Source organism: Lipophrys pholis (assembly GCF_963383615.2).
Source record: "Lipophrys pholis genome assembly, chromosome: 20".
NCBI lineage: Eukaryota > Metazoa > Chordata > Actinopteri > Blenniiformes > Blenniidae > Lipophrys > Lipophrys pholis.
In genome coordinates this window covers 9,574,666-9,588,656 of record NC_137648.1, presented here as the reverse complement: position 1 = coordinate 9,588,656, position 13,991 = coordinate 9,574,666, and the positions used below count along the sequence as shown (strand labels likewise).

The 13,991-nt window shown below is 43.9% G+C and overlaps 2 protein-coding genes across 2 annotated transcripts in view; one reads left to right on the top strand and one right to left on the bottom strand.

Moving 5' to 3' along the window:
* Positions 1–3,726, top strand: part of bmp6 (bone morphogenetic protein 6) — a 44,378-nt gene extending 40,652 nt beyond the window's left edge. The window contains exons 6-7 of the mRNA XM_080489325.1: positions 1,003–1,113; positions 2,087–3,726. Of these exons, the coding sequence (XP_080345451.1) occupies positions 1,003–1,113; positions 2,087–2,236 (261 nt within the window). The 3' untranslated portion in view covers positions 2,237–3,726. The remainder of the gene's footprint in view (positions 1–1,002; positions 1,114–2,086) is intronic.
* Positions 3,696–13,379, bottom strand: txndc5 (thioredoxin domain containing 5). Its single transcript, XM_080489326.1, has 10 exons — positions 13,149–13,379; positions 11,623–11,775; positions 11,106–11,211; positions 10,927–11,023; positions 10,102–10,217; positions 8,500–8,586; positions 8,084–8,242; positions 7,492–7,574; positions 6,756–6,885; positions 3,696–5,760 (listed from the first exon to the last, which is right to left on the bottom strand). Exons 1-10 carry the CDS (start codon positions 13,328–13,330, stop codon positions 5,638–5,640), a joined length of 1,236 nt encoding a protein of 411 aa, XP_080345452.1. The 5' UTR covers positions 13,331–13,379; the 3' UTR covers positions 3,696–5,637.
* Between the last annotated feature and the right edge of the window lie 612 nt (positions 13,380–13,991).

The following is a 13,991-nucleotide window of genomic DNA, read 5'->3' as shown; positions in this document are numbered from 1 at the left end:
TCCTACAAAGCTACCGATTCAGATGTGTAACACATTACTGACATCAGAGGGAGATCAAGCTCAGACACACACGGGGAAATGTATTATTGATTTTATTAACCTTAACTCTAACTTCACTCTAACCAGTTTGTTTTAGTTGTTTGTTTTTTGTGCACTCGTGGAAAACAAATCCATGTAACTAAAGTATTTAAGTTAAGCTTTAAGTTACAGTAAGAAATAAACGCCCCATATCCAACTGTAAATATCAGCCCTGATCCCCCACAACATTGACCTCCACCTTGTTATTTCAAAAGACCTCATTACATTTGAATATGAAATGGTTCCTATTTTATTGTCACACAAATAAGGGTTTTTGTGAACATACTTTTTCCTCTCAAAAGCAAATTGTACGCTTTCATAATGTGACTCCATGAATGGGGTTTATATTCCCACAACATGAGTAATGCATGTCCACACACACGGTGAAGAGAGAGGCTGACGGACGGGGAGAGACGGGCAGGACAGTGAAGAGGAGAAAGACAGACAGATTATTGACACAGACAGGATGGTGCACTAGATAAAAAATACAAAAACAAGTCCGAATGAGGTAAAACATGCTGAGAATTTGTCAGAGCGAAACAGTAAGACACAGGGAGGAAGGAAGGAAGGAGGAGAGAAGTATTGCTTCCCTGAGTGATTCCACAGACGGCAGCGTCTGAGCCGGGATCTGTCCTCAGAGACGAGGTTAACTCGGAGTTTACCAACAGGAGGCCGGTGGGCCTCTGCAGGGAAACACTGTGTTCTCGTCTGCTTCTTTTTTTAGGCTCAAAACGTCCACTTAATATTAAAATAAACACAGACAATAACTTGAACAGCTGCTCCTGACAGTTGTTGGCACACAATACAACACCACAGATGCTCAGTGACAAAGGCTGAATGATAAAAAGCGGAAGGGTTTTTTTATTTTTTTAAATTTTTTTTTTATTACGAGTAAAGCAGACTGGTTCCCTGCGTTTCTCTCAGGACTGGATCATCGCTCCCGAAGGCTACGCGGCCAACTACTGTGACGGAGAGTGCTCCTTCCCTCTTAATGCCCACATGAACGCCACCAACCACGCCATTGTGCAGACGCTGGTAAGAACGTCCCGCCCCGGTTCACCACAGTTAGCGTTTCGTCTGTCATTGACACGGTGTAGGAAAGACTGTTTGGCTCCGTCTCCCTCCTCTGCCAGCAGTTTGTGGCGGAGCTGGTACGAGTCATCTAGTGGAGGCAGAATCGTAGCCGACACATATCATTGTGACTGCCTAGTGGCCTTTTTAAGAGTTTAAAGCTAAATGAATATGTAATATTGTGATTAGTAAAAAAGTAGGGAAGCACATAACCAGATAAATAGATCCAATTGTAAATCGCCGACACTGCCTTGATTTCACTCGTTTTCCGCCCGTTTGTTTTGTGACGCTCCTGCCTGCCGTTATCACGAGCATTACATCATATTGATGCGTCACATCAAGCATAAATATGGCCCTTCCCTCACCGGTGTGGGTATTTTTCACTGTTTCTGAAAAAGATAAAAAAAATAGAGATAAAAAGTCTTTGCCTTTTTTTTTACCTCAGGTGTGAATATAAACTGTTAAAAATGTTATCAGTGCCAGCATCGGGTGTGAGGAGGAGGGAACAAAAAGTTGTTGTGCATCCCGGGTAAAAAGCACTTAACGCTTGCTCTTGTATTTTATGTATTTATTTTGAACTGAATGAAATAGCAAAAAAAAAAAAGAAGAAATGTGAAAACCCATGCGTGCAGAGAAAGAATATGTAAACTCCAGATTGAAACAAAACAAAACAAAACAAAACAAAACCCTAAGCTGGACTTGAACCAGGGACATTTGTAAGTTTTTAAGACATTTTAGGAAATTAAAAAATGATTGACAAAACAGCCACATGATATGTGAGATATCTTATTGACTCTATCTGCGATGTGAAAAACAAAAAACTAAGATCCTCATTGAGAATTTAATTGTTTTTCTGCATACCTTGGAAACTTTGGTTCATGTGAACACAAAAAACACTGGACATGTTTTTTTTATGAAGTCATCCCGTCACTTTCAGGTTCACCTGATGAACCCGGAGAACGTCCCGAAGCCGTGCTGCGCGCCAACCAAGCTCCACGCCATTTCTGTGCTCTACTTCGACGACAACTCCAACGTCATATTAAAGAAATACAAGAACATGGTGGTGCGAGCCTGCGGCTGCCACTGACGCCGTTCATGACCCGACGGCGTTTCTTTTGAGAGCCGGGTGAGGTCGACCTCAGGTAGACGCCACAGTTTCCTGCCCAAATCCCTAACCTGCGAGGAATGTCCACTTCACATGCTGTATTCCGGTAATCTTGGGACGGCTCAGAGCGTCCACGTATCTACACATTCAAGGGGACACTTTGCAGAATGGACACCACGTCGGTGTTGATCAGTGTCCGCCACCTTCGCGACCAGTGGACTGGAGTCTTCCCCTCGTGGGTCTGCAACTGAATGACTGAGTGTGTTTGAGCGGGAAGAGGAGGGAGAGCTTAAGTTTGTATTTTTTATTTTATTTTATTTTTTTAGAAGTGTGAGTATGAATGCTGAAGAGGCGACGGCCCCTACTGCCCTCGCCGAGACACCGAGGATGAAACTGAAGTGTTGTGGGACCAGTCAGAGTGCCGCTTTCCTCACTCCCTCGTCTCCTCCGTTGGTGGATTCGGTTCTCCGAGGAGGCCGGAGGGATTACTGATGAGCAACGTCTCTAAAAGCAGAGGGACACTGTGGGGCCGACTCAGCCTCAAACTCCAAAAGCAGAGGAGTGTGTCTAAAGCGTCTGCGTTAGATGGGGAAAATACACGTTTTTCTGACTCGGTGTCGTTAAGCCAAACAATTCAGAGCCGTCTGAATGATACATTTACGTTCACGTTTCCTTCCTCTTTTTTTTTTTTTTTTTTTTCTTCACAAGCCATATTTGCCATCCCAAAATATAATATGGACTGAACCAAAGTGACCGCAGTCTATTTTAGCAGCGCGCTGCTCCAAATATCCCGTCCGTGTCAATATTTGCGCGGCTCGAGCGGGGCTGCGATTCACCGAGCTGCTTCAACATGATGCATGTTGTGGCTGAAGTGATGTTTTTCTCCAAAGAAGTGAAGAATACTGCCTTATCCCTCCGACATGCCGCAAATGGCCATTTCCATGTTGCTGCACTCGCAAAGTTAACAAACGCTTCCACCCCCGCCCCCTGACGAGCCGTCAAGAGATTGTGGAAAAACTTTCAGCGGGTCCAAAACAGGCAGCGGGACGGTTTGTGTCAGCGTTCTGAAATTAGCTGCTCGCCTTTTTTTTTTTTATTTCTCCTCATACCCAGAGGGTGAAATGACGCCGAGATTTGTGTCCAGTGGCCACATCTTCCCCACTGAACATGTTACTGTGAGCTTTGACTGAATTCTAGAGAACATATTTTAATAAAAAACTAATACCAATAAGAATCAGAAGTACCTTATGTGCCTAATCAATCCTAAAATTACAAAATATACCTCTGGTAAGCTGCTGTTTACATTTGTGATCATGTTTTTTTTTTTTCTTTGTAAATACTTGTACATTCTCAGCTTATTTATTGCACCTTTTATTAAAAAGAAATCACATTATTAACAGAGACCGATGCGAGAACAAAGTGAAAAGACAAACTTATTTTTGAAATTTTTTTATTACGAAATCTCATGTTACAACTTGCCATTATTCACCCTTTTTGTATAAAATCTCTGGGAAGTGCACAAACCACGTCCCATTGAAAGGAAGAAAAAAAAAAAAAAAACACTTCCGTCACTGGAGTTCCTTAGACCATGTGCTATCCATAAAAAACTTTTACTGACAAAAAGAAACTGCTGTGTCTTTGACTGTTTGTGTACCTGGGTTCAATAAATGGTGCCCCCTGCATCACGGGCCACATCATTTTCACATAACATGGGTCAAAGAGCATTTGCACTGCGGCGGTCACGGCCTGACAGGTGGCTGAGCTTTACTGCAACGCTTCATCGGAAAAACACACCGGAAAACTGCAACTGCTGCGACACTCGGGGTTACGACGAATCTCCAAAGAACTAACTTTGTTTAATGTGGGAATTGGTGGGTTTTTTATTTTTGGTCTGATGCATCGATTCAGTGAACACGGTTAGAAAAGGACGTTAAAACCAGATTCACAGATCAATTCACTCGTGAGTGAACACGAATCGGTGCTCAAGTTCTTCTTAAAAAGCATTTTACCTGAAGAGCTGCCCGTTTCGACCTCAACAACTTGCCAGGTTTGGATCCTCACATCTGTCTAACGTGGACCTGCAGGCCCTCTCGTGCTTTTACATTAACCAGGACCAGTTTTATGGAGACCTACGCCACTTCCAAAAGTACTGTGAGCTTTTTAGAGAGCTTTTCATGAAGTGCCAAGCAGAGACCGAGACCGCCTGGTGGGATTTTTGCACAGAAATCTGGCTTCCAGCAACAAAACGCACAACGTCCAATTTATTAATGGCGTGTGGTCGACCTTTGCTGTTTCACCCGCTTGTGCAAACACACACTCGCCGCTGTTACAACCTCTGGTGCGAGAAAAGATGAGCAACAGAGGTGAATTGGCATATTTTGCCGCGTTGATATGGAACAAAAACTGTCTTGATAAACCCGGCGGTGTGAAAGAACCGTGAAACATTTCAAACAAAGTGCATTGGTATGGGTTTTAAAACCAAACAACTTCTCAACATTTCAAAAACTAGTTCAGTAACAGAGAAATGGGGCAGCATGATCCAGGCCTGAGACTCGGAGTGCCAGGAGGAGCGGAGAGTCACGGCTCATTAGGATCACAGGCGTCTGATCAGATTCGAGCGGCTCGGTAAACATTTGGGACGACAGAACGTGACGTCCAGCGAGCCCACTATCAGACTCCTGTGATAACAATGACGCCACCGTCGCAGCTTCTTCCAGCCGCGTGGGCGTTTTCCCTGAGAGTTAAGTCAGATAGGCCATCACTGGCGAGGATACAAAGTACCTTCAACTTAACGCTCAGCTTCACATTGGGGGCGCTGCTGCGGCTTCACAGCCGTTTGATTGTTAAATACCAAATGGCTTCTGATTTCACAACAAATCCCATTTGTAAAATTTTGCACTGAAAAAAGTCAAATGGCTACACAAGTCAGAAACTATTGATTCTTTTTCTTTAAACAAGCAACGTTTAGTGCCACCCTTTTAGAAATTCCTATGTGCAGGGAGTTCTGCTTCTGATTGACTGAACAGTGCTTGCAGAGACTCGCTTCTTCATTTGCAGACCTGATTGATACCAAACTACCCAAAAAAATAAAAAAATAAAAAAATCAAGGTTGAGCAGCAGCAATGAGAAATACATTCACATCCCAAACACTCTGCAGGTTTTGTCCTTGAAACACTGGAGAAAGAACAGACAACTGTCTGTCTGTCGCTGGCTGACTCCTTTCTGAAGAGAACCCGAGTGGAGAGAGAGAGAGAGAGAGGAGGGGGGGGGGGGGGAGAGAGAGAGGATTTGGCTGCTGTAGGACGCAGAGCGAGTGTCCTACTGGCCAGATATGCAGAGTGGGCGAGGAGAGTGGTGGATAAGGAGCGTCGACCTGCCCGCTCTTACAGCTCGTCTCTTGCCTGCCGCATCACGAATGTGTGCAGGCTCTCCAGATCGCGGCCGCCGTGATGCTCGTCGCCCTGCTCGCCGGCTCTGAAGATGATGAGGGTGGGGTAACCTCGCACCTGCACGGAAAGAGATTCCAGCCCTTAAAACAACGATTTCACACACGTGCAGCGCTAAAGCACAAATGACAAAAACAACTGACATCATGGCCCCTCCCCCGGTTTACAAAGCTCCGAGTTGGATGAAGGGGTTGCAGATCAATTCTTGTTTTAATGAAGACGTTAATTTACATTTCTAAAATTAAGATAAAAGACATTAAAACCACATGGAATCAAACAGCCGTTAGCATTTTTAGACAATACTGTAATGGGACACGGGTTGAACTTTTCCAAGCTTCTCAGACGTTTCCTTGTTACATAAAGTGTTTTGTACGGTCTCCAGTGTCTCTTCCTCACATTGATCTCCTGCCTCACTCGTTCTGCTCCAGCTACACTGCCTGCTCCTCCCACAGAGCCTCATCCTCTCTGCCCTTCACAGCTTCTGAATGACGTGTTAACACCACCACCACCACCCAGCACCAGTAGCTGTGCATGGCTGAGTTCACCTCCCTGCTTTTGTAATGCAGAACTTGGCTGAATAATATCAGAGCAATACAGCAGTTTTCAAAGACGGAGCTGAAAAACATGATACAACACGAGATGTTCTGTTTTGTTATTGATTTCATGTCGGTAATATCACAGGAATCTGCATCTTCCCACTTGTCAACATTAGATAATACCTTTGGATTTCCTCACGGCGACTGAAATTCCACCGACGTCCCAAGCTGATCGTCCGCCAGCAGTCCTCTGGCCACGACGGCATTAAACCTGCCTTAGGATTTTAGTCTGCAGCAGCTAATTAAAGTATGTGGCAGCTGTATTATTTTATGACTGTGAGATAAACCAGCAGCTTACTTTTACTGCGTCCAGTATACCACACTTAATCTTGTGGAAATAAAAAAGCTGACAGAAGGAGCATGCGGACGAGGGAGCGCGAGTCTGAGTGCAACATGTGCACTTTATGGGCAAGTGGTGGCGCACTGTGCGCAGCGTGGACCACGTCCAAGTGTACTTACGGAGTACTTGTTGCAGAGGGTGCGCTCGACGGTGCAGTCCACTTTGGCAATCTTGACGTCAGTGAGACCGGGAAACTCCTTCTGGGAGAGATCCTCCCATGTTGGAGCGAGATTCTTACAGTGACCGCACCTAGACAGTAGGATAACCTGGGAGTTACGTCACTTCAGCTAAAAGACACGTCTCTCAGAAAAGACGGTTCAAAACACAGAACAAACTTGTTTACTTTTCATTTCCCACACCCCTGTCCTTTTTAATTTAAAATGTCTGCATACACTTGAGACTAAACATGTTACTTATAGCTCTGAATCAATGGTTTCTATATTGAAATATCTATTTTATGTAACAGGGACTAAAAGTTAGGCAATAAAAAGCTTAACTCTTAAGTTTTCTATTGCATAATGACTCCAGCAGCAACAATATCTTATGTGAAAAACATCAGGATTTTGAGCAATCAACCAAAACCTACTGCTTGGTGTGAGAGTTGTGGCAGTGCACTGTGGTTGAAGCTCTGTGGGGGCGACTTAACCTCACACACTCAGTAAAAAAAAATGCTCTATGCAATTTAAGTACTTCGAGTTATTCGAGTCCCCAAAAAAAAACCTATACCCAAGTGTTTCAGTTCTTACAATAGGTTTGAATTGACAAGCTTAGGTACGGATCTAAATTCAGTATTTATTTATTCATTCCTTACTGCAATGACTTCACTATTTGTTCCTTATGTCATAATGATCTTACCATGGAGCGTAAAATTTAATAAAGGTGAAGCCCTTGGCTACCGACTCGTCGAAGTTTGCCTCAGTTAAGACCAACACGCTGGACTGCAGACAGAGGACAGAAAAAGGCAGAGATTCATGTTTAAAGCGTTGCACAACTGTGACCGACTTCATCAGGAGACTCAGTGGAAAGTTAAGATGAACAAACAGGCAGACAGTGGGTAGTAGCTGGGATGTGGTCTGTCGGTACTGCAGTCACGTGGAAGTAAAACTCTGGCATCGATCACCAGGAAATAGTTCTTCTTGCGAAAGTAGTAGTTATGTGGGCACTGAGTTCCTAACTCTTGTTTATGTGGAGTTACTTGGTCCCCTAAAGGAATCAAACAGGAAAACTAATTCTGCCTCAGATACTAGTAAGAAGAATGTTTATGTTGGATCACTTCAACCACATAAATGCTTGTGTACAAATCTGACAAGGGAACAAAAGAAAGCCTGAAAAATCTGAAGTTGGAACATTAAAGATTTATATCCCGCAACATGAAGCAGCAATAAACAACAGACCAAATAGCACACAGATCTTCCATCATGACTGTGATCCCTTTTGCTCTTCCCACCTTTTCTTCCTCTTTGGCTGGCTCATCGGTGGGGAGCTCGTTGGCTTTTTGCTCCTCGCTCGGCTCCTGCTCTTCCTCGGCTGCGACCGTCGCCTTCAGCTGGTTGTCCACAAAGTCTTTGAAAGACTCCAGGTCTCTCTTCCCTTTGTACTGTTCAGTCTGCAAAAAATCAATAAATGTGAGAATAAGTGCAGCTGATTTAAATTACTCTGAAGTCACCGCCGCTTAGAAGAAACGTTGATGCTTTTTAAAGATCGACTTATCAGAATCCCAAGAAGCGCCAATGAGTCTATCATTTGACATTAATGTGAGTTTCACAATCAGAGGTTGTCGTCTTGCAGTGAAACACAAGGTGTTGAGAGGCAACACGGAGGCTGAAGCCAAAGAGTGACTCGCGTCGATGCATCACTGCGTACCTTTTGTCCGTTGTGGAAGAAGAGCAGTGTGGGATATCCTCGCACGCCGTTCTCAGAGCACGCCTCGTAGTGCTGCGTACAGTCCACCTACGTCACAAACACATGGACGTGACATTAGTGGAACCAAAGATAACTGCAGACACGGATCCTGTGAGGGGGTTTGTTTAATAAGCTACTGGGTAAACAGACCGTTTAAATACATGAGTAGCATCCTGTTCTGTCACACAGATAAGAGCGCCACGTCGACATCTCAGTATGTGTTTGGCAACAAGTGTACCGCAGGAGGAATCTTTATCCTGCAGACGAGGAATGGGGGAAAACCAAAACCCACTAAATGACGCAATTGCCCCAAAAAACGGCAGTGGGATGTGTTCTTTTATCTCTTGTTTGCTGCTAAAAGCTCAAGGTTGAATAGCTGCTTTATCTTTGTACAAAGGCAAGTGAAGTGTTTGTAAACAGCATAGAGAGTGAGGAAGACGGTGATTAACGAAATGACCATCACAAGTATGTGACTCTCCGAGTCCATCTTCCCAGACTTCTGCCTCAGCTCTCATTTTCCCCAACACCGATGTGCCAATCAGTAGGTTTCCTTTTAATGGTCAAAAGACAAAATATGAAGACCAGAGAGTTTATATGAAGGACGGTTTCAACTTCTGTTACAAGGAAAAAGTCCACATTTTTAATACGCCATCAAAAACTTCACCTGCCTGCTGACTGGTAAACATCAAACCTAAATAAAAGTGTGAATTGCACAACAGATGAAAGCTATGTTTGTCCTTGAGACGATCTCAGGATCAAAATGTAGTCGATAAATATTTTTGGAGATTAAATGTATGCCGGCACATCTCAAAGTTTTTGTCAACCTCTGAGCATCAGCCTGTGGTGGAAACGATTGTCAAGTTATCAGCAAATATTAAGAGATTAAAAGAATAAACGTGCTTGTTTTTCAACAAAACAAATGGAGGTGGGGAAAAGGACGTCCACAAGCATGGACGATACACACCCGTGGAATAAAGTAGCCACCTACAAAATGAAAAATAAACTGTTGTGTAAACTCATTTTGTATTCGCTTCATAAGTTCAGTGATTCCTTTAAGGAGGCTGCATGTGGCCGGCGGGGTCATCAATGACCAGATCTTTGAGAGTGTGCTGGAGCTGGACAAATCTGAGACTTCCCCAATTTACTCTGGTGCAATTTCACACCAATTATCTTTTTTGTATTCAAATGACTTTTCTAACACCGCCCAGTTATGCACAAAAGCTTCAGGGTAATAAAGAGAAATATAATAAAGCAGGAAGCAATGCCTTCATAAAGGTTTCATCGATATGGCATCAACAGGGGCTGCGGTGGATTAGAGGTTAGAAAACCAAACTTGTAAGCAGAAGTTTGCTGTTAAGAACAGCAGGTCAGCAACGCGAGTCCCTGAACTCAGGGAGTCTCAACACCCACGACAGCTCAAGACGGGCATCTGGCATAAAACTACCAAGCAGGTCTGCTGTGAAACACTTTCTAGAATTGTCCCCCAGAGATAATCTTGATCTATCAAGTCATGACTTCTACAAACTGAAATAGAAACGACCGGGATTGTGAAGCTGCACTTGCCTTTCCTATCTTCACACTGTCCGAGTGCTCGAAGGTGGTGGCCAGCTGCTCCCAGGTGGGGGCCATGGCTTTGCAGTGCCCACACCACGGCGCGAAGAACTTTATAAAATGAGCACCTGACGGAGGACGAGAAAACCCATTTAGGACAGAAACCATGAAACATGGATGGAAAACAAGTCAGTGTGTGGAAAAGAAGAAGCCATGAACAGTCACACACTTTGAGGATTGTGGGTCTCCATTCTTGAGTGGATTAATGTACAAATCATCTCACCATAGCCGGCGGAAAATGAAAATATACACCACCTACGGGTTCCACGCGACTAATCACACAACATTTATTGCAGCTCTGTTGCCAACATGTGAAGGTGGGACCTATAAACAGTTTGAAACATGCCTATGTCATATCCTGCCTTTTCGGTCTCCAAACAAGTAATCGTTTATTTTTCTTGAGAACCAAAACACTCGACTTCAGTGGAGCTTTACGGCTGTAATTTCAACGAGACAATTATCGTGAGTGCTGCTTGTTTTCTCAGACGTTGTCTACAAAAAATAAATAAATAAAATCCAGAAACGTGAGGTGACGCGAGATGAGGAGAGAATGATGCTGTGGATCGTGAGCCGTTGAAATGCCAGTTATGTAAATGAGGGCGATGAAGTTTTTCCATTCTCTAACGAGGGGTCCAAAAACACTACTCAGTGTGTGTGAAAACACATTTAAAAAAAATTGAATGAAACTGAAATACTTGTGTGATGGCAGGATGCAGAATTACACAAGAGCAAATGCTCTTTTCTGTTATACTTTCATCTCTCAAACTTGATCTTCACCTTTGGCGATGTGGACCTTGAAGTTGAGGGCAGTGAGCTCATACATTCCCTGTTTAGGCTCAGGGGCTTTAGGGGGCTCTGGGTCACTCTCCGGCTCCTGGAAGGCATACAGCAGGAATTAACCTCATTCTTACAGAGTTGAGAGTAAAAACAGAATAAAATCAATGAGCCCAACTCACCTCAGGCTCCTCCTGGAGTGTCTTCAGCATCCAGGTCTCCAGAGACTGCAGATCTCTGGGCCCCTGGTACTTCACTGCTTCCTGCTCTGGCTTAAACAACTTCAGCCTAAATGAACAAAAAACAAGAGCTGCATCAGAGAACATTATGGTCACAAGCTACAGCATGACAAATAAGTAAATAGTCCAGCCAGCTTGAGGAGTCAGCAACATAAAGTTACAAATAAAAACAGACTGTCAATGATTATCTGAAGACTGCTGAGCTTGCACAGGTTCAGCACTAAACCTGCAGTAACATTCAGGACGATGTCATTAAGATCATGGCAGAATACTAAGTGCAGGTCAAAGTGTCACTTCTGTCCATACATTAGGACGTGTTTTACCCAGAATACAACGCACGCTGCATCATTATCTTCCATTCACCAATAAAAACGAAATGATCTCAGCTGACCTTGTCCTGGCTGAAGAATGATAAACAGAAGAAATGAGGCCGACGGTGAGGTGTGACTGGAGAACTCACGTAGGGTAGCCTCGGACACCGTGCACGTTGGAGCAGAACTTGGTGTCCTGGACACAGTCGACTTTCACCACATACGCCGGGGGATCGTCCATGCTGTTGTACTTGTCTGCCAGCTCGTTCCATGCTGGCTGTAACCTCTGGCAATGACCGCACCTGAACACAACACGAAGCCTTTACTGTGAGTGGAGGAATCGAAGCGTCTCGATCCGTTAACCAAACTACTGTAAATATTATGCCGACCTTCTTATGTAGTTTCAAAGTTCTTGATGCGTTCACACACATTAGGATCCCTCCTTCGTATCACTGTTATTCCTGACACAGACAGCCTGAAGGACTTTGAATTTTACAAAGTATTCCTACTGAAGATATACAGTTTATTCTTTAATTGAATACACTAACAGAATATGAAATATGAAGGGGTCATTGACCAGACTAAAAACCTCAATCCTCTGAATCTTGATTTACTTCAGTAAAAGATTACACAGCCAGGTATACTGATCTCAACATATCTGACTTGTGTTTTATGAGCTTTAGATGGGATGATCATGCTGAGGCCCCTCTTTGAATAATATTTTACATATTTCAATGCCGATGCTGCTCAGACGAAAACAAACAGATGATTAAATGAAAAACAATGCAATAGAGTAGAGACCATTCAAATTCAATACAGACTAAACTTTAGTGCGGCACCACAGTCAAAGTTAGAAATGGGATCGCTGAGCTTTCGGAGGTTGCCGTTAGAGATTTCGGTCATTGGTATCCTTGACATGTAAAAAAGTTTCACTACTGAATCAACATTTGCATATAGCTTCACAGCCAGCTGTACACTTTACTTCTCACAATCACCCATTGAATGCACAGTTATACGTGTTTACTTCCAGGATATGGAGACAACACTGCACTTTTAATAGTTGTTTTTGCACAAAAGTCTCATTTGATCTTCAATGTGTCCGTTTAAATGGTGGTGCTGCTGCTCTTTGATGCGTTTTGATCTGATATTTATCTCCATAGCAGTGATCTATGAACACACAAAGTGACTCATCCGATAAGTGTGACCTCCTCGGAGCTGTCCCGGACCCGCGAGAGGCCGCGGACCAGGTCTTGTGAACCTCTGACATAACGCCGCTCAATCAGTGCTTGCCACGTAAGCGCACAGCTACAACTTTCAACTGCCACTGAGCTCTAAAACAAACGCCGCAAACTGCATCAAACAAGTGCAAAATTAAAAACAAGTTGGGCAAACTCATTGTCAGCGTGTAAACTTTTAGTCCCGTGAGCAGGGCGGCACGTTTAAAAGTGTTTAAACAGCTCAGCTGTGCTAGTTAGCCGCTAAGCTAACCACACCGGCTTTCCTTAGGGAATGAGTGGGAGAGCCAGCTAGCTTCCATGCTAACTAGCTTGCGTGCAAATACGCCGGTTTGCTCTCGCCTCGCGGTTGCGGGCACTTTTACCTACTTTCGACAAATGCAAATGTCAGTCCGTTTACTTCACTTTGTCTGCAGGAACTTGGGAAAGTGTCCACTCACCACGGGGCGAAGAACATGACAAAGTGGGGTGCAGTGGGCACCGCCTCGTTGAACATCTCCACCGTGTATGCGTGCTTGGCATGTTCGTCCTCCGCGTCGGCGTCGCAAAACACACCGGCAAACAGCAGCGACAAATAAATAATACACAAGGAAAAGGGTGAGCAGTGCAGTACAGATGCCATGGTGAAGCTCGGTGGATGATCAGTGTCCCTGCTGGCGTAAAAAGGCCGGCCCTGTGACGTGCACGCCCCCCTGACAGCTTCACTGTGGAGGAATGTAAGCTCTGGATAGAACTGCTCAGGCTGGCGGTGAAGACAGCTGCAGCCGTGGTGTTTTGTAGATCTGCTGCAGCCCGCAGGCACCGTGCAGCTCCATCCATCCTCACTGGGTCAAACAACGGAGACTTTTAAGAGTTATGAAAACTCATCTGGTAGGAGTAAAACATACATTTAACACATTTAATAATAGACAAGAGTGTACAATGTATTGTCTATATGATTTTTTTTATAAGGTTTTCAATCAATCAAAAGAGTGAAAAAAAGTAAAATAGATACAACTTTCTGTTATACATACGCTTGTCCCCCCCCCCCCCCCAAATGTGCCTAATTAATTCAATCATTTTTTCTGTCTTTAAGTATCCATGCCTTCAAATCTCCTCATAATAATATGTCTATGCAATAAGAGGTCATCTTTGCTATTGCTTTTTAATGCAAAAGTGACAAATATGTGAGACAATAAAGAAGGACATCGCAGAACATTTGATTAATACTACATACAGTAGATATTTAGATTTCCCGCAAAGGAGGACACTCGGCCCGATCTCAAGATACTTCTATATTCTTG

Excerpts from the sequence above, each read along its gene's own strand:
- txndc5 (XM_080489326.1), bottom strand. The coding sequence starts at position 13,330 with ATGGCATCTGTACTGCACTGCTCACCCTTTTCCTTGTGTATTATTTAT. Across the intron at positions 8,243-8,499 it reads TCTTCCACAACGGACAAAAG|ACTGAACAGTACAAAGGGAA; the intron begins GTACGCAGTGAT and ends GATTTTTTGCAG. Across the intron at positions 6,886-7,491 it reads ATTAAATTTTACGCTCCATG|GTGCGGTCACTGTAAGAATC; the intron begins GTAAGATCATTA and ends CCTACTGTCTAG.